The sequence below is a fragment of the Gymnoscopelus braueri genome, assembly GCF_963280865.1.
Source record: "Gymnoscopelus braueri genome assembly, chromosome: 13".
In the NCBI taxonomy this organism is placed as follows: domain Eukaryota; kingdom Metazoa; phylum Chordata; class Actinopteri; order Myctophiformes; family Myctophidae; genus Gymnoscopelus; species Gymnoscopelus braueri.
Window position 1 is genome coordinate 16,378,938 of NC_137615.1, and position 27,247 is coordinate 16,406,184.

General features: G+C 41.8%; 1 protein-coding gene across 3 annotated transcripts in view; it reads right to left on the bottom strand.

Annotated features, from left to right (window-relative positions):
• Positions 1-15,663: 15,663 nt before the first annotated feature.
• gcgra (glucagon receptor a) overlaps positions 15,664-27,247 on the bottom strand; it is a 76,736-nt gene continuing 65,152 nt past the window's right edge. For 2 of the 3 annotated variants that reach the window (XM_080446890.1, XM_080446891.1), the window contains exons 7-15: positions 26,641-26,842; positions 25,511-25,670; positions 25,297-25,357; positions 24,384-24,453; positions 22,302-22,390; positions 22,010-22,105; positions 21,473-21,617; positions 20,867-20,908; positions 15,664-20,679 (exon numbers count right to left, since the gene is read on the bottom strand). In XM_080446890.1, the coding sequence (XP_080303016.1) occupies positions 20,350-20,679; positions 20,867-20,908; positions 21,473-21,617; positions 22,010-22,105; positions 22,302-22,390; positions 24,384-24,453; positions 25,297-25,357; positions 25,511-25,670; positions 26,641-26,842 (1,195 nt within the window). In that variant the 3' untranslated portion in view covers positions 15,664-20,349. The remainder of the gene's footprint in view (positions 20,680-20,866; positions 20,909-21,472; positions 21,618-22,009; positions 22,106-22,301; positions 22,391-24,383; positions 24,454-25,296; positions 25,358-25,510; positions 25,671-26,640; positions 26,843-27,247) is intronic. The other variant, XM_080446892.1, reaches the window with a different exon arrangement.

Here is a 27,247-nt window from a genome sequence, read left to right on the forward strand (position 1 = left end):
ATTCAGAGAACTTTGAGGGGCGCTGGAAGTCATATTTCTTAAGGGGGGCACCTATAGTTGCAGTGTTTGAGCCAAGTTTGGTGCTGATCGGAGCAACGTTGCGCCTCGCCAGTCTGGATCTTAACATTTGGGACATCCACCGTCCACCGTCTACCCACCCTCTAGGCAATTTTAACCCATTAAGACCTGAGGCCGATTCTACAAAATGTGTTAAATCGAAGATTCACTAAAAAGTTGGAGAACTAGGCTACTGATCTAGAATGCCTCCTAGATCAGTAGTTCTCCAACTTTTTCGTGCCAAGGGCCCCCAAAATGATATGTATTTGGCCGCAGACCCCCATCTGAAAATGTTTTGTGTCAGGAACCCCCAGAAGACAAGATGTGTGTTAAAAGATTCAAAATTATTAAACAAATTTCAAACACTTTCAAGATTTTTAAAAAATGTTAAAAATAGCAGATGTGCAAGCTGAGAAATGTGAAATGTGTGGAGTTGTGTTTTTTATTGGGATGATGGTAGATTGGCTTATGTAGTGTTGAATGGGGTTTGTACATGGTGGAAGCTTACCTGGGAAGGCTACCAAAGCCTGATTTATAGTACTCCATAGTATGACCGCATCGCTTGATGAAAATAAAACATCTACAACAAGCCAACAACTTGTCATGATGATGTGACGCGTTGTTGGCTTATAGATGTGTTCTTTTCAGAAAGTGACACTGTCACTGTCATCAGGTGTTGTTTGGCCAATCTGCATTGGATGGTTGGAACATAACGCTAATCGTCACCATGTCAAAGAGGAGAAATAGCGTGCATGCAAAATATATCAAAAAATACTTTTACCAAAGTAAAAGTACTCGTTGTGCAGAATGTCCCATTTCAGTTCAAAGTTCAAAATGTATAAATAATCGGCTATTTTGAAAATAGCCGATGTACAAGCTCACAATGCATCGCGAGCTTGTAGATCTACTATTTTCAAATGGCCGAAATATATATAGGGCCGAAGTGGTTAGTGTGTTTTGTAATTATAATCAAAATCTACAAAATAACTAGTAACTAAAGTAACTTTTCATATAATTGTAGTGGAGTAAAAGTACAACATTTTCCTCTGAGATATACAGTAGTGGAGTAGAAGTAAAATTATTTAAAATTGTAAATACTGAAGAAAGTAAAAAATACCTAAATTTTACTTAAGTACAGAACTTGAGTACATGTACTTACACTGCTAAAATAGACTAACTGGACTATGTTGTTGAATGTCACCATTAACACTGGAGCAGTTTTCCTCTATGTTTTGCTTTGGGACAAGTGGGCCATTAACCACTTGAATCCTAGCATCCCTATTCTGGGGTCAACATTCTGCTAAAATAGCAGATCTATAAGCTCACAAGCTGCAGAAACATTCATGTTTATCAACAGTGCAATTGATGGAGTTTGTTTGCAAGTTTGACCGACAGCAGTGGTACCATGCAGTACAGCTGGCACTATCCAACTAAGTGGCCTCAGTGGTAGCCCACCACAGGAACACATCATTGGTCTGTGCCAGTGGCGGTAAGTAAGTACTGTACATTAACTCAAGTACTATACGTAAGTACAGAATAGAGAATTATTTACTTTACGTATTTTCAATTTTCAATACTTTTACTACTAAATCTCAGATGCAAATATTGTACTTTTTACTCCACTACAATTATTTGAAAACTTTAGTTACTTTGTAGATTTTGATTATTATTACAAAACATACATTAACCACTTTAGCCCTATTTAAACTTTGGCTATTTTCAAAAGATTTTTATATATTTTGAAAACTTTCTGCGTAATGATAATACTTTTGTACTTTTACTGAAGTAAAATTTGAATACAGTACTTTTACTTGTAACAAGTAAGTAAGTAAAAAATGTGAGTAGGCTACTTCGTCTACCACTGGTCTGTGCATCTATAATCCAGTCCGTGGTTCTCAGAATAAAGGGGGAAGAAGGATGTCATCATTAATTTTTTTGCTGGTTAGATAATGGCTGTCATAACTCAAACATTGACAGCGGAACATTGAACGCCCACATCAGGACTGCCACAGGCACGGCGACCGTTTCAGCTCACAATACTTGAGAATAGGTGGCCGTCCAGGGTTAAAAGCCACTAAAAGAACTGTAAGAGTCAGCGTCATTAGCGTTCTCTCGTGTCTAGTGCATGGGTGTTTACTTCCCTTTCCTAGGGGGGTCCGGTTAGTTCCTTCCAACCTCTTCCAGGTCCTCCTCCTCTGCCATAGCTGGGGGTCTGTGCGTGTCTGCGTCTGAGAGAATCTAGTCTCACTCTGCAACAGTGGGTATTACAGTTTTTCACGATTGTTAACACACAAAAAGCGAAAATTCTACACAATTTGCACACCCTTCACTTCATGTACTAATCGCTCGACCCAATTTGGCACTACTTCACACTCCCTTATCTGCATTAGACTCTGACTTTCCTTCTTTACACTCTGATTTCAATTACACATCACCTTGTTGTCCAAACACTACACACAATGTTCAGTTGTTGCACACACTTCTCATGTAAAATCTCAAAGCATCAACCTACAACACACAAATATTAAAATCTCTAAACATTCAGGTCTGGTGAGCAATTTTCATCTGGGACCATGTGAGCTTCCACTGGGCTGCTCAAGTGCGTGAGTGGTCCCAGCTCCAGGCCATTTAGGAGGCTTGTGGCAATCAGTGTTAGGCCTGTCAGGGCTTCATGAGCCACTCGAGGCGTTTCTTCCAATGCTGCTTGGACAGGGAGAACATTGCCTGTGATGTAGATGAGGCCCTCTGGCCAGACAGGAACCGGAGGCGTGATGCCTAAATCATGTAGAGTCATTTTACAAAAGGAGAAATGTCTCATTCTCCAGAGTCATTGTCATTCATATGGTGTGTTCCATTTCTATGATTGTGTTTTCAATTTTTCACTACAGTGTGCAGCAAATGCTTGGTAGTGTGCAGCAAATGCTTAGTTGTGTGTACTGTAATGAATGGTATGTGTGTGTCATTTGAAAATATGTCTGTGTGCACCAAATGAAAAGTTCCATTTTGTGAACAGTTAAGAGATTTGATGGCAAAGAGTCATCTTGCGAAGGGAGTGTATTGTTTACATTTTGCGTGTGAGGTTTTCAGATTTGTGTGTGCAGTTTTGAGAAAGCAGTTATTGTTTTGAGAAACGTGTTTTAACAATCGTGAAAAACTGTAAACAGGGAGAGCCTTCTAGCCCAGCACCAATAGCAGCCTGCAATAGAGTCATTAGCTCATGCCCTGCACCTGTTCAACTCACTTGTCCAATGGGAGTCCTAAATGCTGAACTGCTGACACTGCCGCTATAGACCAATTATTTGTTTACCAACATTGAGACTGGACGACAGGTGATTGTTTCATGCAATCAATTCCCAGCATATTGTTTTCGGGGTGCGCTGTTTTCAGTTCATTCAACCTCCTCTTGTGTGTTGGCTAGTGAGGCGCGTCCTAGCGAGACCTGACAGAATGGGTTTCATTTGGTGCCGGCCTGCGCGCGCATACTGGTTCTTATCAGTGTGACGTCGTCTGTTAAGGGGTCTATAGACTGGCTTCCAAAGCACTGCAACTCAAAATGAAATAATAAAGAAAAGCATGCATGCACACAAAATCAAAAGGAATCAACACAAAGCCAGCTATAATACAAATAATAAGCAGTCTGTCAGCATGACAAGTGCAGTTTAGCACCTTCAAACTAGGGGTCATAGAGATCATGTTAACTCAGTCACTATGCTGTAAACCGTGACCTGACAGCAGTCCAAAATAATCAGTCTAAAATGTCTAAAATGTATTATCAAAGTTCTGTATCTTCTATGTAATGATATTGTTGAGACATCCCTGTCATGATGAATTTCTCTCACTCGTCAGGAACGGGGTGAGTTAAAAGAATCATCAATTATTCAGATGTCAACAGCTGGTAATTGCACTTCAAGGCGAATGATAATTTCAGGCTGTTATGCAGATAACCTCTCATTTATCACTTGATTATAAGAAATTAATAATTCAATACATAATAGACTTCACTTCAGCCTTCATTAAAAAAAATGTGAATAAGGATCTGTCAAATAATGAGACTTGAGGCTTTGTGGAATAGTGTGATGGGACCATTTATTGCACAATCATGTAAAATTGCCTTTTCTCTCTCACTTGTTATTTTTAAGTCATTTATTACAGTGCTTACAAAATGGGTGAAAATATAACGCCGGAAATTGCTTTTCACAGTTCCATGTCCGAACACTGACAGGTCTTTTTTACTACTGTCTTCACAGATATTTAAAGGGAGGCTATTATGCTCATTTCCAGCTATTATATTTCTTTATTCTTGGACTCTACTAGAGAAGCTTAGCATGATTCACAGTAAGAATCACTAATTTCAGACTCCGTCTGAAAAATAGGCTATATTAGCATATTGTGCATCATCACTTTAAAGCTGTTGGATTTAATCTGGCTATAAGCATCACAATATATGGGGGGCACGATTAATATCTATGGGCCATCACATATATTTGATTGAATATTTTATTAGGCAACTACTTGTACAGTATACTTAACTTTATGCAATCTGAACAACATTTGTATTTATTAAAATTGATAGTACCGTAAAATGCTTTCAGTATTCCTCAAGTTTTTTTTTAATAAGATTTATTTTTGGGCTTGTATGCCTTTTTATTGATAGGACAGTAGGCTGACGGGGAATGGGGGGAGAGAGAGATGGGGAGTGACATGCAGTAAAAGCCATCGGGATCGGGACTCGAACCCGCGACACACTGTCAGGCTACACTGAGCCTAGGTGCCTGGATGCCAGCGATCCAGGCCTCAGTATTCCTCAAAAGCAGCAGCTTATAGCTTCACACAGCTGTTCCATTTGGCTGTTCTGAGCCAGTCTGATGAACACAGTCCACCGTAATGGCATGGTATCTTGGACAGGAAGTTCTGACTTCCTCAATGTCCCTCTAAAAAAGGAGCATTGGGTTACCATCCGGTCCATTGACTTTACACAGCATCATTTCAATAACTCTACTTCAATGATTCCACTGTCTGTGAATACAGTTATTGCCACATTGTCTGAAATATTGGATTTATTCAACTTCCACTGCTGGCTGCAATCTGATTACACGCTCGGTTGATTTAATTTGCCATGTTTGCAACCAAGCCCAGCAGGGTGTTGACAGACTATTAGGAGAGGGGGATCTCTGAGGAAACTATGACGCAGATCAGGAATGACACTGTGTGTGTGTGTGTGTGTGTGTGTGTGTGTGTGTGTGTGTGTGTGTGTGTGTGTGTGTGTGTGTGTGTGTGTGTGTGTGTGTGTGTGTGTGTGTGTGTGTGTGTGTGTGTGTGTGTGTGTGTGTGTGTGTGTGTGTGTGTGTGTGTGTGTGTGTGTTGGGGGGGGGTAAGCTGAGAAGCTCTGATAATACTGCAACAGACTCAATTGGGTTAGTTTGACCCTGTGGTGAGTGTGTATGAGTGTAACCAAAGGACTCGGCTTGGGAGCGATGATAACGTGTGTTCTCAATCAAAGCTATAATGAGTTCCAAGAACCTGAGTGATAATGACTCATGCATTAAAGCAGTCACAGACCAATGGGCCAAAATCGGGCTGTGTCATTCATCCTCTACCTAACCTTGGATCCCAGGCTTGCTTTCAATAAAGCCTGGGGAAATGTGAAGCAAAAAGTGTCTAGAATGGGGCTGCGCCCATTGACAGCATGGGTTTGCAATTCCTTCCTTCTTGGCGGCAATTTATTTAAGTTGCACACCCTCCCCCAAATTCTTCTATTTATTTCAAATAATTCTTAAATTTATACCATATGATAATTCTAGAATGTATTCGAAACAAAAAGTCACCTTGTCTCTGTAAATTGGTTTTGTAGAGGTCCATTGGCTCATGGGTCAACTCAACTGAGCAAGATCTTAAAATGAGGAAGGCACTTGCATGGAGGGCCTAGAACGGCATGGCCAGTGTATGGAACTCCAACCTTCCCCGACAAGTCAAACTCAGCTTTTTCTAGAGGTAGAGTCTGTTCTCCTATATGGCAGTGAATGCTGGACCCTGAAACCAACCCTGCAGAAGTCTCTGCCAGAATATTGCGTGCAGCACTTAACATCAGCAAGAGTGCACATGTTACCAACAAGAATCTGTATGATGGAATACCAAGGGTGAGCGAGAAAATAGCAGCCAGAAGAATGAGACTAGCAGGACACTGTCAAGCTGCCAGCCAGCAAATTGCCGCTGTGGGAACCAACACACGGGTATCGGTCACGAGGACGTCCCACATTAACATACGTGGATGTACTCAGGAAAGATGCAGGAGCGAAAAGCACCAACGAGCTGGCCAGATGTATGGAGAACCGGGATGACTGCAAGCGACGATGGAGGGCTTGTCTGAGGACGACCTAGAGAAATTACTTGCCAGCATGTCTTCTTTGCCCAATTTTAATTATACTACTGGACTGCCAATCTCAGGGGATTTCAATATTGGTCTCTTTGAAACACACTGCAGGCTTCTCCTGCCAGCCACCTCTTTGCCAGCTCTCACTTAACAACCCCATCTGCTTAATGTTGTTGTAAGAGCTTCCCTTAAAGTCTAGAGACACTTTTGTCTTTCAGGCTCTCTGTTTCGCTGGCTGCTGATCCATTTTTCTCATCCGATCCTAGTAGTTCAGTCAGATACTCACTAATAGATTCAGACCAATTAAAGCTTGAGAATATTTTATTTACAAAATGTACAAGTGTGAATATTATGTTTGATCTTGGCGTTCAGGCTCTGCAATACATTACTCCCTGCTCAGCACATTAGCAGACAGCCATTTAAGAGCAGGGAGATATACATCTATAACAAACCCCCCAGGGCCAGGGGAAAACAGGACCCTTAGGGAAAGCAGAGCCTACTGGTGGTGCTGGGGTGGTGGTGGGAGCAAACAAACAACATCAGTGGCAGCACTGATAGCAAGAGGAAGTGCAATGAATCAGGTGACATTAAGTAGACCACCAATTTGGCCAGCTGCTTGACACTTCACATAGTGTACAGTACATCGGCTGCACATGCATATAAACCTCTCGAGTGTATCTGCCTGAACTCGCTCGCAGGCTAAGCATCACATAATGCTTTTCTAAGTTGGTCCAACCCAGGTATTCCAACTCTCCTAGATACCACACACAGATGACACCGTTCTGAAACCCCCATCCATCCCCAAAAGTATTATTATGTATCTCTACAGTCTAAACTTCTATTTTTTCTTTTTCCTCTTTACTAAAGTCCACTGGGAGGAAGACTTGTGTGAACAAATTACTGACAAGTGGGAGAATATTATGTCAATTTGTCCTATACAGTATATGTGCAAATTGCAAAACATGGTGTAATTCAGTGTAAACCACCTTACTTAACCATATCTATTTTGGACCACGGTCAAGCTTAAAGGAGAAATCCGGACATTTTAAGTGTTATCTTTGATGTGTCGTTACTCACTCACCGAGGTAGGAAGTGGCGTTGAGTTTTTCCAGTGTCTCCTGATACTTTCACATGCACTGTTTATCACTCACGAGCTGGCGTTCACTGCGCTCCTCGGGAAATCTCGCGAGACGCGAGATTTCATGCGAGAGGAAAACATTCACGTCGCTGACCATGAACGCCAGCTTGTGAGTGATAAACAGTGCATGTGAAAGTATCAGGAGACACCATGAGGAGGATTTGTGGAAAAAAAAAGAAGTTTGGAGCTGTGGAATTAGGCGATTTTCACTTAGCCACGCGCCTCCCACTATGCCAATGGTGGGGGTCGACCAGACTCACAGACAGGGGAATCGCTGGAAGTCCTCCTTTAAAGGAGGACTTCCCCCATTTTCAACAATTTACAATTTAGGCATTTAGCAGACGCTCTTAATCCAGAGGGACTTACAGTAAGCAAGGACATCACAAGATAATACATCAAATGCATAGAAATAGTAATCTAATAATAAAGTAATACATAAGTAAACCAAGAATCTAATAATAAACTAATACATAAGTAAACCAAGAACCTATCATCAGCCTGTACATTGAAACTATACACACTATAGGATGCCAGGTCAACAATGACCGGCATCCAGGGCCGTGTTAATGTCAGAATGCGCCCTAGGCAACGGACAGTTTTCGGCCCCCCCAGGGCACATGTGCGACCTGTTATTGGGCGGATTGTGGCCGTTTTTGGGCGTTTTTTTGTTACTTCGGTTTTAGGGTTAGGGTTAGGGTTAGGCTAGGCTTATGTTGTTTAATAAAAAAATAAAAAAGCATAGAGGTCCATTGGCTCATGGGTCAACTCAACTGAGCAAGATCTTAAAATGAGGAAGGCACTTGCATGGAGGGCCTAGAACGGCATGGCCAGTGTATGGAACTCCAACCTCCCCCAACAAATCAAACTCAGCTTTTTCTAGAGTCTGTTCTCCTATATGGCAGTGAATGCTGGACCCTGAAACCAACCCTGCAGAAGTGTCTGCCAGAATATTGCGTGCAGCACTTAACATCAGCAAGAGTGCACATGTAAACAAGAATCTGTATGATGGAATACCAAGGGTGAGCGAGCAAATAGCAGCCAGAAGAATGGCTTTTTTTTTTCTTCATGGGTGCATTTTTGCCCCCCCCCCCCCCCCCCCCCGACAGGACATAGGCATTTGCCTACATTGCCTGTGCTTAAACACGGCCCTGCCGGCATCTGTCTACAATAATAACATGCTATCTAAGTTACATTTGAGCCTTTAATAAGCCTGCGAGGTTGTCAAGGTCGTCACGGCTGGGGCAAGTGCTCAACCTTGTCATATATCTGGTCCTCATTAATGCTCATTATAAGGTGGTGCTGTACCTTTCCATCTACTCGCTCTGTGTCTCAGAGCTGGTGATCAGCTTGCTTTTGAATTCACATAAAAAAAATGTTTGCATCGTGGCTTCCTCGGGTTTGCTCTTCACTTAAGTGGCATCAGGTGTGGGCTCATGCCAATAGTTGGTGATGTTTACAAATCTGTAATTACAGGGCACCTATATAGACAGCTATATTCCCGCCACTGCATAAAAATAAAAAAGGATGACATTTTTCTTGCAATTGCAATTTGATATAAATAAAAAACATCACGTGGTGACGAGGTGACGAGCCCCGACTTACGTCCCACTAGCTACCCACGGTCGGTCCTCTAACGGAAAGACGGGGCCCCTCAGTCCGCTTCTCCGGAACTACTCTGCCGGGACCAGGGGAGGCTCTGGCACGTGGAGGGACTAGGCTCTGTGGGTTGTCCCCTGTCTGGGCCCCTCCTTCGTCTCACCAGGTCCAGGACCTGAGCGTTGCACCAGACTCCAAACATTTCACTCCGGCGTGATGGTGTCTTGGGCCGTGGTGGTACTTCAGGCTCCACTTGCGGCTTGCCTGAAAGGCCCTCCTTAAAGGCCTCATCGTGGGTCTGTTGGGCCTCTTCCTCACGGAAGACACAGGCTGGGGTGCCAACCCATACTGCTCCCGGGATATACTGTATCACAATTCTTAATTTCACAGTGAGATCCTGCCCATGGGTACAACCACTGAGCAGCGTATACTGTAGCTGTTATATTGTTGCAAGGGCACTTCAATGGAGAGGGGTTTGATTGATGTAGTTTATTTAGTAAGACATGAGAATAGTACATGACAGTACATAACAGTACATGGAAGTACAAATTCACAATACAAGGTCTACTAAACTGGAACTCTCATTAAGCACTAAGCTTGTTTAAGATGAGACCCCCATGCACACAAATCATGATGAAATATAAGGCAGATAGATATACACACTACTATACAGAATGTCATACAATCAGCTATCAGGTCACTGGTATGAAGAGAGACAAATATATATATATATATATACAAAAGAGGAAAATTAAGGAGGGGGGGGGTAGGGGGGGGTAGGTAGGGAGAGGTGCTTATTCACCACTTCCCACCCAGATTGTTCCTGCCGTTCCAGGGGATTGAACCTGCAACCTTCTGTCACAGCATTTTACAATCACATAGAGTTAATGACACACACACACACACACACACACACACACACACACACACACACACACACACACACACACACACACACACACACACACACACACACACACACACACACACACACACACACACACACACACACACACACACACACACACACACACACACACACACACACACACACACTCTTACTTTCTGGGGCCTCACTACCACTGGGACCTATTGGCTGTAAGCATGAGCATAAATCTGCCCCAGCTGGCAGTGACCCCTGCTCTTGTGTGATGAATGGCTGCTGTTGTATGGGGATTCAAATAGACAATAAACGGTCCAATGACCCCATAGTATTTATGTTGATGAGCAGCATAAACTGAGCTAGCAAAACCCAGATATACAGTACAGAATTTCCAGTGGTGTAAAGTAAGTACTCAAGTACTGTACTTAACTACAATTTTGAGGTATTTTTACTTCTGGAAAATTTCCAAATTTAAATACTTTTACTTCTACTCCACTACATCTCAGAGGCAAATATTGTACTTTTTAACCATTAACGAAACACTAAAGTTTTCAATTATTTTAAAACTTTATACTTTGCAGATTTGGATTATTATTACAAAACATACATTAGCCACTTCAGCCCTATATACTTAGGCTATTTGAAAATAGCAGGTCTACAAGCTCACAACGCGTCGCATCGGCTATTTTCAAAATATTTTTTATACATATTGAACTTAATAATGAGTACTTTTACTTTTGGTACTGTAAGTATATTTCGATGCCAATACTTTTGTACTTTTACTCAAGTACATTTTGAATACCAGACTGTAGTGTATTTCTACATTGTGGTATTCATACTTTTACTTAAAAAATGTGAGTACTTCTTCCATCACTGAGAATTTCAGGTTATGTAAAAGGATTTACTAAAAGCATCAATCTGCTGTTTTCGGTGTGCAACATAGGGCGCAACCGAGTATAACTCAGGCATGAGTGAGAGACAAAGAGAGAGAGAGCAAGATAATTGCACATATAATGTAGGCAGAGTACCCTATCATAAGATTCATGTTGCCATTGGCATTTCCATATGAGACATCTTATGTTTTCGTGTGCGTTTATGCTCCAGGGCACATAATGCCATTACTGTAGACGCAGCGGTGTTTTGGAAAGTGTGAATCCTGTAAGACCATTCATTATTTTCACCGAGCCTAGGCTACTGCTTTAATTCACTGTAACACGAGCTCATCTTTGGTTGAACTAATGAAATGCCAGCGGCCAGTCGCATATTTTACATTAAAAAGATGTGCCAATATGTTTTACCCTTTCAGAGCCCGGGAAATGAAATATGGCAGCTCTAACATTACCATCCACCAACTCCAGCCACTTCATGTCACACTTGACGTTTTGCCACACATATCATCAGGGTTAGGTGATGACTAAAAGCTGTTTACCCCTTTACCCCGACCCTGATGCATACAAGTCGCTGTCGCCGGGTTGATACTTTTCAATGAATGTTCCAAAGCAGTGGTTCTCAAACTTTTTCATGTCAAGGACCCCCAAATTCATATGTATTTGGCCGCGGACCCCCAATCTGAAAATTGTTAGTGCCAGGGACTCCCAGAAGAGAAGATTTGAGTTTTTAAAAATTGGACCCCTGTGGGTCCCCGGACCCCACTTTGAGAAACAACGCTCCAAAGGATTCAATGTAGTTATTATTTAGTCACAAGCTCTTGTTTCTACTTTTCATCGGTTCAATATTTATAAAACCCACAGACAGATAACCACTTTCAACTTGGTGTCCCTATGTTGGGCATGTCATTACAGGGCAAAATGTTACAAAATGTTTTTAAAAAATAGCAGACGCTCACAACACTTCGCAGCGATTCGTTGTGGGATTGTAGATCGGTGTCAGAATTCGGAAAAAATTGAGGCTGGAAGCAGTAAAGAGGCCTTGAGGTAGGGTGCAACCAAAAGTTGTATTTATTCACAGACAAAAATACAAAAATGACAGGAGCTCCAACCCCCATTACATGGTGGTGCCCAGCACTCCACGCATAGCTCAGTCTGAGGTCAACTGCCAGCTTTTATAATAACAATAATGGGCCCCACTTATAGGGATGTTTTTTGTCACTGTCTATTTGCACATTATGTGAAATGTGTCCTGCATTCACCCATCATATAATCACTAGGTAGGAGAAGTGAGCAGCCATTGTGCAGTGCTCAGGGAGCAATTAGGGGTTAAGAGTCTTGCTCAGGGACACACAGGGACATACATACATGCTGGCCTGGCCTGGCCTGGCCTGGAATCGTACCTGGGACAAGCAGGGGCTCCTCCATGTCAAGGGGTTTCTAGAATACATACATAAATACACACACCTTAGTTTTAACCCACATAAAATTACATACAAATTCTTACTGAACTTCAGCATAAATATCATTAGCAATTACCAAAAGCACATCACAACCCCCCTCTACCATCCTGACTATGGTCCAGCCTATAATTATACTGGAAACACCTAACAGGTAGGTACTGTTAAGCATTCAATCAAACTTCACATTATATTGCACTTCTCCATCTAGCACTCTTAACCTATACAGTACATTCAATATTGCACTTGCTCTTAAATGCCAATTGTGATTCACCAAACATTTGTTTCCCCAGGTGAAACTCGTTGGCTGAGTGGCCAGCTCAGCTAAACAGGAAAAAAGTCAATGTATTTGTTTCAATAAGCTTTATACCCTGTATATCTCTGCTGTTCGGCCGGAACCAGCTAAATCCAAAATGGTAATTGTTCAGGAAATGAAAAACAAAATATCAATTTTTCAGAAAATGAAGAAAACCTTATATTTTTAAAACAAAGCAATACTGCCTCATCAAACTTGGTATTGTGACTTTATATATTATCAGATACTTGCATGTGTCATTATATTATCACCACTTTACCCAAATCCAGTGCAAGTGGAGTTAGGAGGTTTTGTCCATCATTGATAAGAACAGCTGGCAATGGATCTCAAAGCTCACAACACATCACAACGCATTGTGAGCTTGGAGATCAGCTATTTATGGTGAGCGCCATCCTCATATACTATAGATCATCAAGCTGAATTCTGTACTTAAACAACTTTTATTTTAACATGCATTGTAAACAACCATGGATCTAACTGTTACCACTGTTGTTCTTCTACAGTTGAGTGCAACAAACAATTCTGCCTCAATACTCAATGTATTTAACAAAAGCGATCATGGCACACCAACAATAAAACAATGGCATATAAATACAAAATACATTCATGAAAAATAGAATCTTTAGCCTATCAAATCTGTAGCCTACTGCACTAACAATAACAACCACAGTTGAATTTACCTATCATATACCTATCAACATTTTATTATCACACTGTTGTGTGTTGTGTGTTGCGTGTGTGTGGTGGGTGTTTCTTAGTGCTTTAGATTGTCATAAAAGCTGTGAAAGTCTTTTGGCATGATCTCCTTGAGCTCTTGGAGATGTTTGAAACAAACTCCTGCACACACTCATTCTCTGTCCATTATCATTTAAAAAGAAAACACGAGCAGATGACCTTTGTGAAGACACCCTTCTCCTCTTTACTGGGGTGACATCTATCAAACCTTGCACATACATTCTCTTCTCTTCCCAGTTTATGTTCTCCCAAAAGCATTGAAAAATCTTCTCCCTGTCTGCCTCATACAGAGCAGAGCTTCTCGAGAGCCTGAGAGGAGGGGGGAGTTGTTTGTTTTTGACGGACAGTTTGAGGGTCCAATGGAGTTAGGAGTTTTCGTCAGAGGCGCTTTTTAATACTTTTCATATGTTATTATTAAAAAAAAATTACACAGATGTAGAGGGGGTTCAATAGCGTTGATTTTATGAAAAAAAAAAAAAAAACTAAAAAAGGAGTTAGCTGGTCCCGGCTGGACACTGACATAACATGTATATAACGAATTAACGACGCTATGTGACATAGCTCTGTTTAACACAATGCTGTATGGTACTGTACCCCCTCCAACTGTATACCTTCCCCAACCATTTTTATTATATTTTGACACTTGCTTTGGCAATGTAAACGTATGTTTTCTCATGTCAATAAAGCTCCATTGAATTGAGTATTCAACAAACAATAAAATCATGACAAAAAGTGCCAATATGCTGTGCAATTAATTAATCAATCAGGGTTACAAATACATGTGCAAACAGTAACCGAGGACCTTTGCTCTGTTACATTTCAGCCCTCCTCTCCAAGCTCCTCAATTTTCATCGTGCTTGGACCAGGCTATGTGGGACTCGCAACAATCAGTTTCGGTACTTTTGCACGTCATAATAGGGCATTAATTTATGTGGGAAAAACATAAGATGAAATAGCCTATAGGGGTACAAGGTTTCTGCCCGACAGCGACGATATGTTTTTGTGTAATTTACCACAGATGGGCTCAGGGGCCCGGCTTGTCCCATAACCCACTCACAGTGCAAAGTCATTTAGAAAGAGTTACAGGAAGCATTTAGACATATTGATTTAAAGGAGCTTGGTGCCTGGAGTTATGTGAATGTTGAATATTTACTCACAGTAGCAGACCAATGTGTGCAAAATCTGCACATCTGTTTTCCCGTGCGCCTTGCCTCGTCATGCAGCTGTGACATGGATCCTGGGAACATGAGAAGATACAGTAGCATGAGAGGCAGTGCCCCTCAAGCCCGGGGAGGGAGGTAGGGATTTGTGTGGGGAGGGGTGATCTTTTGCTTAACGGTCCAACCGCACAGATTCCCTTTGTCCACACGAAGACACCAGCCTGTCTCCAGTCCGAGGCCTTAAAAGGGAGTCTGTGAATCTTTTCCCAATACATTTACTCCTGGTGGAATATACAACACTGCACAGTAGTGATGTATTGGTTTTAGTTTTCTCTTCACATCCTCTTTTAGGACACTGGATGCCAAAAGGGCGACAGTTGTTGAGTTTCCTTCCCCCCCCCCCCCCCTTCAGAATTTAACCACTTAACACCACATGAACCAAACCCTACAGTCCATATTCTGGGGCTGTAGTGTTTTGAAAATGTGTGAAAATGTGTGAAATTTGTTATACTACATGATGTCCTCTTACCATTCACCTACTCTGCCACTGCAAATGCCCTGCTAAAGATAACCACTATAGAGTAGCTGTTTTCTAATGCAGTACTATGAGCTGACCACTCTAATGACCATTGACCAAGCCCAACAAGGAACACTGTGTTTTATTTAACAGCACCTGACCCCAGGGTACAATCAATACTCTGCACTGACCTCTCTTTGGCCTGAGTTATACATACAGACTGTGGGTTTGCGTGGGTGTCGTGCACCGAAAATAGCCGATATACAAGCTCACAACACGTTGCGCTGCGACCTGTTGTGAGCTTGTAGATCTGCTATTTTGGGTGCACGACAACGGCACGCGATTAAGAATATATTGAGCATAAAAAAGCCATTGAGCCTTTCAGCCCTTCAGTAGGGTAGATGCCACAGTTGATAGCACCAATCATCTGAAAAATCTATATTTGAGATTTTTCTTTTATTGTAAGCAATTTCTGGACACATAAAAGCCGGAGAACAAATAAATCATCTTTCACATACATAGTCATTTAATCTTTCACCATTTGGACATAGCTTGGCAAGAGAACACAAGAAATTATGAACTGTATACAGTTGAACACAGTCAGTTTTTGTCCACTTTTCGGTTGATCACATCAAATACACAATGAGCACCTTTAAGAGAAAGTGAAATGGTATATATTCTTATTTTGAAAAGAATACATTTGGACAGAACCACTTTGGTCCAGGAAAGAGATTGACCCAAATCGCTGGCTCCTAAAAAAAATACACTGCAATGGGTCTGGCTGGACTGAAGTTGTGAAAATAAATGTATTGGACTAAACAATATTAGAAATGTACTTTAGTTACATTGTATTTCAATTACACCAAGTGTATATCTACTGTATACTCTTTTACTGGCAAGGTGCACACAACATTCCTTGATTATTTTGTTTTCATAAGTATCAAAACATCTCTCCTGCTGTGGAAAAGCAAGAAAAACACAGGGAATTCACCACAGAGCAACAGCAGTGCCTCAGGTTCTATCTCAACTATGTATTCCCCATCTCCATCTCCTGCTCTATTTCAGTCCTCGGGGTGTGTGCTGTGCTCACAAGAAATAGCGGCACCCAGTAGTAATCTGATTTAATATGGCACCGGCCTGATGTTTACATCTGAAGGGGACAGAAAAACAGCAGCCATTATCTGATGTGATGCACAACACGCTGCTATTAAAGCCTAATACACAGTAAAATGAGACTCTGAGAGTGAACAAATGGAACCAAATGGACCTGTATGCTTACAGGTCCATTTGGTTCCATCTGTACATTCTCACAGTTAAGATACATGAATAGGAACTGTGCCATGCAAATTCTATTGTACAACGGCACAAGAGAGGCCTGCAGTCGCTTCCCCAGTGTATCTGCTGCAACTGTTTCTGTCTCCACTCCACTCTCAGAAGTCAGAACATTTTCAACTTTTATTAGAAATTTAAAGTTTTTTCCCCCCTGCTTCATTCTTCAGATAAGACAGTCTAGAGAGACAGGAAACCAAGAGAGGGGAGAGATGACGGCAGTCGGAATTGAACTCAGGTTCTCGCGGAGCATTATGGTCTGAGCCACTAGTCTCACATTGCCAGACAATCGGAGATCTCCGGCTCTTTTTGGGGACTGTTTGGCCCACTAGGCCCACCTCTTGTTTGCCCTCTACACTAATTATCAAGAAAATAAATATCACAAAAATGTAATGAAAATATAGCGGAAATGCAAGCTCACAGTTGTGCGCCTGTAGGTCTTCTATTTTCACTGAATGTTCGCCCCCAGAATAGGGGTGCTTTAGGGTTGGTTAAAAGAGCGACCCATCGCGTTTTCTCAATGAGGCGTCCTGCTCCCATTCAGCTATAGAGTATGATTTGTATTTGTAGGAGTCCCACTGAGTGAGACTTCAGCAGAAGGCACAGACCAGCTTCCTCTCCTCTTGCCTTATAGGGGTATGTATGTGTTGTTGGAATGTCCCGTGGCGTGGTGTGATATAGTACATGGTGACAACTGATAGAACGGAACTGACTGGGAATAACCTTTGCCCCCTGCGGTGCTCTGGGTGAAGCCATCACCTCCCCTGGTTCATATCAGCTCCTGGCTCGCCCAGCTGGAACTAATCGAGAGAGGCTGCAGTGCCGAGGCGGCTCAACTGTGCCTCGCTTTGACGCACAACAAAAACGTGTCATCTTACTATATATACCACTTCCCCAGGTTCCAATTTTCTGGATGGTTTGCAATACTGCCAGTGCATGCTACACCCCCATACACACAGAAAAATATATACATTTGTACACACATCTACACACACACACACACACCTGCACGCACACACGCGCGCACACACTTGCCACCATTTAAGCATACCTGAAAAGCACAGACATTTAAAGCAATCAAATAAATCACAAATACATATACATACAGTATTTACCCATCATAAATTAGCATTGTGCAAATAGTCATATACATACAAAAGTCATGATGAAACTTCTTAGCAACGCAAAATATACTTTTAAGTTCTGCTTGAGCGTTCCCTTCTTTACAAAATTCCAACATCTATTGTACTCATCAGTACTCAGCAGTAGTAAAAGAAGTACCACCATTATTTTCTATGTCCTCATCAAAGCTGACATGGAACCATGAGCAAGGCATATTTCTGCCGAGTGTTTAATGGAAAGATTCTATTTTGTTCGACGGTTTTGATCTGGACATCCACAGGCCCTATGAAGGGGATAAGGATGAACACAAGATGAGGGCAGACAGTGACACCCAAAATCACCTCATTGTTAATCACGTCCTCTTTGATGTCAAAGGACTAATACAGCTCAATGACGTGACATGGGCTTGAAGGCCCATGCAGTCAGAACGGGCAGAGGCGTAATTTCAGAAAGAAATTGGGGGTGGCAAAAATGAAGTTACCACTTAAGCCACGTTTCTAAAATAGCACAAATTGGTGGATATACAAACTACAAGCTTTGAGAGTTTGTAGATCCACTATTTCCGCTATTTGTTTGGGGGCGAAAAGAGAAAATGTTTGAAAATGTTCGCCTATAATGACATTCCTAAAATAGGGATGCCACGTTGAAAGTGGTTAATAAATGAACGGTTGCATACAATTAAAACGCTTATCTAAATTATAACACGTGTCACATGTAGATGGACGGGCATCGATTGCGATGAAATCAGATGAATCTACAATATGCATAAAATAACTGAATTTGAGGTTACATGTGAACGCTAGGGGGTGGCCATTGCCATCCCCTGATGACCCAAATGCCGCCGCTGAGATCGGGGTCAGTCTCACTTGTGGACTTGGCACAGAGAGGATACATAATGGTATACTGTACAGTGCATGTCAGAACCCAGTGTGACATAATGGCTCTCTAGGGCTCGCATTGCAGGCCAATGAGTCACACCACCTAAGCGTATTAAGTCTGCACAATCTGCATGCTTGACAGAAAGGCGATTTTCAACATGACAAGAACACATTTCCTTGAATAAAGAGCTATACTCTCGTGCAAGCGGTGACTTGATATTTTGAGTCACAGTGATGGATTCACACTTCATGCACATTGGAGTTCACGCTTATCTGCCAAGTGTCACCCATGTTTGTGATAATTGATGTGTACAGTTACACCATATCAGTTATCACTTCCATGGCCTGCTGTGATGTCCATACAGCATGCAACGTAAATGCAATGTACCATACAGTACAGCACAACACCTGGAAGGTGTCAAAATAATGTCAAATGGCACACAACTTCCTCCTGAACATACTACCTATTGCAGTGGTTCCCAAAATGTTTTAGCTTGAGACCCAAAAGGGGGCCCCTGGGACCCAAACTACTGAAAATAGCTGATCTTTTTTTTTTTGCATTTATGGAATCTTTTGGAAGATTTTGTTGAAATTTATCAATTTCTTTTTCAGAATTTTTATTTATAGATTTTTTTTAATCTTGTAGGAAACAAAAAAGGGATATCTACTCGCGACCCATAAAAAAGGGTCCGCGACCCCAAAATAGGTCCTGACCCACTGTTGGCGAACCTATTGTACTTACTGCATGTTTACACATTTACTGTTGCGACAGCAATAGGAATATTCAAGGTTTTGGCCAATTTCATAAAACATAAACCACCCGACGTGTTTTCTGATACATGAAAAACGTGTCGGGGGGATTTTAACGTCATAACAATAACTTAAGGATCATTTTCAAATGCTACCTCATGAAGTGCTAGAATGTCTGTAGGTAAGCCAGGAATGCCCTGGTGAAGGCAGCTGCCAAGTTCTCATGGGTCCGGGTGGAGCATGTGAACAATGAAAACACTGTGTGAACACCTTATGCAACGAGATATAGACATGTTTAGACGCTTGGCCACTTAAACCCTATACTTAGTTGACCGGATTCCCAAGGGGTCTATATACTAGGGTATGTATCCTGTTTTCGCTCTATCCTAAATATCTTTCCCTGAAAATAGCCGATCTACAAGCTCACTACGTATCGCAATGCAACGTGTTGTGAGCGTGTAGGTCAGCTGCTACTTTCATCGAATGTTACCCCCAGACTAGGGATGCTAAAGTTCAAGTTAGTCTCTTTCTGTTTCCATTCATGCAGAATGAATGGTAAGGAAAACACATACAAATGTCTTGATTGGATTCCCCTCAGTTAGGTCCCGCCATGGTTTATGTGTCATTTGTTTTGTGTGTATTCAACAATAACTCAATGTCCAGTTTGTCTTTTGTCTCCAGTACCACAAACAAACACACACATTTGATCCACAGCACGAATCAGAAGCTAAAGCAAAGACCCTGTTTTTGATGCATTATTTAAGTCGCTGAGGTCTCAGTTATTTTGTTTCCTATTATTTTACATGGCACATGTTGCGGTGAGTTGCTTGAGTTGATGTTGCGTGCAACATGCGGTGGTGTGGTGGTATCACAAGCCTCCACACAAATCCATCCACATGGTTCTTCCTCAGCACATCCCACAGTTACAACATGTGGCTGTTTTGCCGCAGGATTCTCCATTCTCTGGCTGTGGAGAGTGCTGCAATGTCTGTCCCACCGACGCCAAGACCGCTTCCCGAATAGATGGCCGGACCAAGCCCGGCTCATCAATGCCAGCCCCTCGCCCTGGGGGCCTGTGCGCCTCACTGGAGCCGAGACAAGTGGGGAAAGGCCCTCCCGAGTTTCTTCAAAGATGTCTTGTTCGTTGACTTTCAGAGGTGGCTCTCCGTGTTCTCCCGGGGAGCCTCGTCGTAGCACTGCGCCTTGTCCGTCAGAGAGATGTCCTCCACCAGCGTGCAGCTGCTGACCGCCCCCTTCCTGCCGTTGCGGCAGCTGGCCATGAGCTTGTGCTTCTCTTCCGGGTTATTACAGAGCAGGTCGGAACAGGTAGCGGTGGCCGGGTGGCGGGGCAGCCCGGGGGCGTTGTTTAGCAGGCTGCCGCTCTTGACGCCAGGGGGGTGGCTGTAAGTGTGGCGGTACTCCTCCTCAATGTTCCTCCCCAGCTTCCAGCGCTTCCACTTCTTCAGAACCTCCGACTGCACCTGCAGGACGAGAAGGAGACGAGAGTGGAGGTTGTTCCCATGAGAAGGAGAGAGAGAGAGAGAGAATAACGGGATGCGACAAAAGTGAAGATTCCAATGAGTGGAAGGAAGTTGAGAGGAATGTAAAAAGACAGATTGAGGCGTGACTGACCCAGATGTTTGTTATTGGGTGGACAAGGAGACTCACCTCTTTGTTGACAAAGCAGTACAGGATGGCCACCAGCAGACCCTGTGGACAAACAAACAACTCTCACAAACGATGCAATGCATAGTGTCTCATTATCTCATATTCACTCACAGGGTGGCTTTTGTTAAGAGCGTGCTGCCAAGAGACCTTCACGATACAGTGTAAACACATCATTTTGGATCAAAGCTGCCATGTATCCCAGGGGTTCTCAGCCTTTCCAGGCCGTGAAACCCCAAAATAATCATATTTGAACCCCACCCTGATAAGCACTTGGAATGTTACATTTAGTTTGACTTGGTTCCACAGATAAATATCGTGAAAATAGCCAATCTACAAGCTCACAACGTCTCACAGCTGGATCGGATTTTAGCCTCTTTCTTGTATAATTTGACAATTTTGTGTTTTCACAATTTGTTTTATAGTATAGTTGCACTAATGGTCTTATTTTCACTTTTTTCAGACAGGTTGAGAACCACTGATGTATCTGACTGTTTTGTTCTCTCTCTCTCTCTCTCTCTCTCTCTCTCTCTCTCTCTCTCTCTCTCTCTCTCCCCCCCCTGCTACAGGCCTCAGGTCTTAATGGGTTAATTTCCCTCGCAGTCTCACCTGGAAGGAGGTGAAGAAGAGATCGACGAAGATCCTGGTGAGACGCAGGGCCAAGGTGGTCTGCGTGGACTCGTCTGTCACGAAGATGAACACCACCTGGTGGATCCCCAGCAGAGGGATGAGGGTGAGAGTCGACTTGGCCAACCTTGAAGATGAGAGAGAGAGAGAGAGACCAGCGACACATGGAGACAGACAATGAAGTGACAGACAGAGAGAATCAAAGGCTTTTATTGTGTTCAGTGATGGGGGAAAAAATTGTTTGAAAGTAGCCGATCTACAAGCTCAAAACGCAACGCGATGCCACGCGTTGTGAGCTTGTAGATCTGCTATTTTCAACTGGCTGAAATAGGGCTGAAGTGGTTAGTGTGTTTTGTAATAATAATCGAAATCTACAAAGTAACTAGTGACTAAAGTTTTCATATAATTGTAGTGGAGTAAAAAGTACAATATTTGCCTCAGAGATGTAGTGGAGTAAGTAAAAGTATTGAAAACTGGAAATACCCAAGTAAAGTAAAAAATGCCTCAAAATGTATTTACTTAAGTAACCAGGGTTGTGGCTCTTTCGGAGCGGGAACTTTGGGGGGGTGGGATGGGTAACATACAACTTTTCTTGAATGCTTTTGTTTTATTGACCTGTAAGTAAAAATAGAAAATACCAATAAAGAAACCTTGAACAAAAAAAATGTGTACTTAAGTACAGTACTTGAGTAAATGTTACTTTTCACCACTGCAGACAATGAGTGCAGACAGAGAGAATCGGGAAGGTTATTATTGTATGTACAGACGTGGACATGAAACACAGGGTTTCTAAACTCGTTCTGTTTCTCACCTGAACTTGTAGTCTGTGTATCTCATCTGGTGTGCTCGCAATTTTGACACAAGAATTTTTATTATATGAATAAAGATGAGGAAGTTGATCTGTGGAAGGTAACATGCACACGCGCGCACACACACACACACACACACACACACACACACACACACACACACACACACACACACACACACACACACACACACACACACACACACACACACACACACACACACACACACACACACACACACACACACACACACACACACACATTAATCTTAACATGAAAGTTTGCCCGACTTTCTAGGCACAAACTGATTCTCCATTAGGTAAAAATCAATATGAGCTTTGGATTTACATACTGAGATTAATAACGCCTGTCAAGCTGTGTAATGCTGGCCTTAAGATGTTTGTCCCCCCCCCCCCCAATGGACACCTGCTGTGACCCCTTATTAACTGTTAATCTGCAGGTGTATGTAAAGGGTGTTTAGTTGTGCACCAGAGTCGCTCTCTGTAAATACTAAATAGCCGATGTGAGCTTGTATATCGGTTATTTGTCACACGGCGCGCAACAAAGTATATATCAGGCATAAGTAGTATAGTAACAAAACAAAACAAGTCTTTGCTTTGATCAGTTTCCACACATGCTACAGTAGGGCTATGATAAAGAGATACAGAAAGAAGTGTGCGTGTGTGATGGAGCTGGGGGGTGTGTGTGTGTGTGTGTGTGTGTGTGTGTGTGTGTGTGTGTGTGTGTGTGTGTGGGGGGGGGGGTCGTCTATGTGAAGCACTAGAAGGAGCCAAGCCTCCTTGTCATGCAAGAATTCAAACACAGGAATTCCTGTGAGATACAGGCCACTTAAGGTGGATTGATTGATGCATGGAAAGTGCCGGGGATGTATGTGTAGCCGCCCCGGCATTGGCAGCCATTGACAAATGTGACTCTTACATAAGTGCAGCGCTGACCTTTTTATTGAGATTATTATGATGGGCTTTAAGGTACGGTAAGGACAGGGGGTAGTTACTGCTGCAGTCGCTAAAACACAAAAACATTCATTTTCACTGTGTGAGTGAGGTGAAATAACCTTCCATTGGCCATAAGAGATTGTCCTACTTAGCCATCCTTCAGGCTACTTGATAACCAAACTTGCGACCATTCATAATCAATCCTGCACTTTATTTGACAACATATCCTGTACTACGTGAAAGTAATCCTGCACCTTATACACAATTCACTTTAATATACAAATATATACTGCCCTCTAAAACGCTGCTATTTTCTTAGTGCAAAATGAGCCAAGTAAAAGTTAGTTTTAGTCTTAGCCTTAAATAGATTATACTTTGGACATTTTGTACCTGTTTCGTATCTGTTGTTTGTAATGTATGCTATTGTCTGCTTGTTTTTATGTTTTTTTTGGGGGGTATTGTATGTATATGTATTGTTCATTAATATGCGGTGTCCCGTCTAAATAAACAAATAAAGTAAATGTAACCAACACGATATCATTAGGAAATGTAGCCTACAATGGATACTAATGGCTTTTATATCTTTGTAAGTTATGCCATATACGTATTCAAATCACGAAATTTTCGTACTTGTTGTTCATTTTAAAAGAGGTTATTCAAACGATCTAAATTACATGACAAAATGAATAACAAATGAGAAAATGTTGTGTAACTAATCTATGTTACGTATGAGCAGACATAACTCTTAAAAAGCCATTAATATTCATTGTACATTTCCTAACGAGAACAGGCTCATGTAACACACAGTGTGCAGTGTCTTGGATAAAAGGTGCTATAGAAATGCAGACCATTTACCAAAGATCCCCTGAATGCCAACCCTCACTGCTGTTGTGATCGGACACCAAAGGCCATAATGATATGCTAACTCCATTACTAACTGCAGATGCACTCATGTACAGTACCACCATTATTCTCAACATTAATGTATTATATCGGGTGGAAAATACATTGATTTGTGCTGACAAGAGTGAGAGAGAGGAGGAAAGAACAAAAGAATGTTAATAAAAATGTCTGCACTCGTGTGTGTGTGTGTGTGTGTGTGTGTGTGTGAGAGAGAGAGAGACTTACCACAACTGCCAGCAAAATGGGGGAACGGATGATCCACCAGTAATGCATGTTTATATTTTGCACCCAGCACCTATAAGCAAAGCATTGGAGAAACATCTATGATCGTATATCTTGATATCGATATAGTGTGAATGACGATGGATTAGGTATGACTGTTGGTGCTTTGAGAAGATGGAGGCATTCGCTGTTTATTTCACTGTTCATTTCACTCAGAGATAGCAGTCAAATAAGTTCAGAAAACTGCACCACTTTAGTGGAATGCAGAGATCTCCACACAGTAAAATACTCTGTGTTAATTTATTCACTTTTTAATCCTCTCAGAGATAAAGTAACATTTTACGGCGCATAATGTGCGTTACTGTTTTAAAAGCCACTATCCACTCTACTGCTGCAGGGTTTGCTTTGGAGAGACTGCATAATGGGAGTTTCATTAATCTGTCATTGTGGCCCACTTGCAAGCAGACTGTTCGGCCAATAAACATTAACATGGCATGTCATTATTCAGCTTCCAGACAGACATAAAGATAAACATCGTTGCCCTCTGACGATGACTTTGATCAGTATTAGCTACAGTATATTGAAGCAATCAGACCGTGACCATTACATCCAAGTAGCACACAGGATTTGAATAAAATTGCCTCCAGTTTTTGGGTCGATGTCTATCACGAGCACTGAGTCAACAATCATTAGCTGTAATTTAATTTTCTTTTTTGACTGTCCCAAAATGTTATGATTGCAATTGCATTTTTCCACACGGATTGTTAGGAATTAAGAAAATGAAGAGAGAGAGCTAAACAAGAGAGAGTCAGAGAGAGAGTGTAGAAGAGAGAAATGGAGAGAGAGAGAGAGAGAAAGGGGAGGGGGAGTAGTAATCTAACTCCAAGAGAGAGAATGAATAACTTTGGAGACTTACTCTTGATTTTCATACAGGTATTTGACTATCACCCAGGGCACCAGGACTATTAGCGGTGTGCCTGTAAATGAAATGAAATAAATCGAAAACGGTCTAAATGCAAAACCGTTTTTTTCTATTTCAAGTTATCATACAGCCTACAGTTAATTAATATCCCCTCAAACTGTTAGACCAGACCCCCCCCCCCCACAGACACACACGGATAGCAGCTCACCCCAGCCAATGCACAGGTATATGTTGAAATAATTCCTCTCGGTGAAGACGGTGATGACCAAGAGGTTATGGAGGTATATTCCTTCCACCAGCAGCCAATAGCTGTTGGCCATTATGCTGTACTGCATCATCACCATGGCGATGCGACAGGCAACCATCGTCTACGTCATATGGAACACAGCAGTATGTCAAGTTATGGTCAACACTGAATTGAATTCTGCGCAAGTTCAAACTATGTGAGATTACATTATTATTATGATTATTATTTAAAGGTAGGGTAAGTGATTTGCGTTGGTTACAATAATTGTTAAATAGCTCTATATTCTGATAGTACTCATTGCTATAGAGTGTTTGTTCAGTATTAGGAGTCTCCTTGTCTCTCCACCTCTTTATTAAACAGAAAATGCATTTTCGTTTCAGTTTCAGTTTCATTTCCAATTTTATCCAACCAGGACAGAGAACTCAATCAGGATACAGATTAAACAAGTGGAATTGGAAGTGATGACACTAAGAAATGAGCATGCAAAATTGGAACTGGAACACTATACAAATTAAGCTTAAAAATTGGTACTTTCTCCTGATTGGCTGAGATTTTGACACCTACCGAAAAATGTATTTTCTGTTTATTAAAGAGCTGGAGAGACAGGGAGACATCTGTTACTGAAAAAACACTCTATTGCAATGATTACTATCAGAATATAGTATTTTAACCTTTTAACAAAATACTTTTTGTTTTAACCAAAAAATATCACTTACCCTACCTTTAATAACACTGTGTCATTTTAGATTTTTTCGTTATTAAATAGCAGATATACAAGCTCACAGTGCGAGCTTGTACATCCGTTATTTTTGAACATTTTAGAAAAATCTTGAAAGTGTGCAAACTACTGATTTAGAAGGCATTTGTAGAATCGGCCTCAGGTCTAAATGGGTTCATTAATGTATTTATTTGTATACGGTTGGAATAACCTCAGTGTTTCGTCTTTTGACATTTTATTTTCAGCATATAAGACAATCAAAAATGGATGGGAGACAACAGACAGCAATGACACTGACCAATAATCTGTCGGATGAAAGTGATTTAATGAAAAAAAAAAGAAATGAAAGGGATATACTTTACAGGCTAATGACCTCATTGGTGACCGCAACCTCCACTGGCGTATATACGGGCGCCCTGGGGAAGCCGTCCTGGTCGTTACTGATGTCGTCGTGAGTCAGGATCTTCAGGTTGGGGGCCTCCAGCAGAGCGTCCTTGATGAGGATGGACATCGCTCGCAGGATGAAGGAGGCGAACAGGTTCATGTGGATGTTGTTCCTCATGCAGTGCAACCTCCTGGTTAATGAGCAACAGTATAACGATCAAACATTGTAAGGGAATGTATGTAATGTATATGGCTTGTTGTCGGGCAGAAACCAGAGAATCTCCATACGCTAACTTTTTGTGTTTTTTCGTAAATTAACGCCCTAATTGATCGTACACAAAAGCATCAAAAGTAGCCGCGTTTCGAGCTTGTAGTAACAGTTTCGAGCTTAAAGTAACAGTTTTGGACATACAGTAGGTGGCCAGTGACTTATAGGGCTGTGAATCTTCTGCTATCTCACGATTCGATTCGATTCCGATTGATTTTTTCAAAACAAATAATTCTCGATTCAAAAACGTTTTTTTTCCGATTCAAAGGCGTTTTTTTCCGATTCAAACGATTCTCGATTCAAAACGATTCTCGATTCAAAACGATTC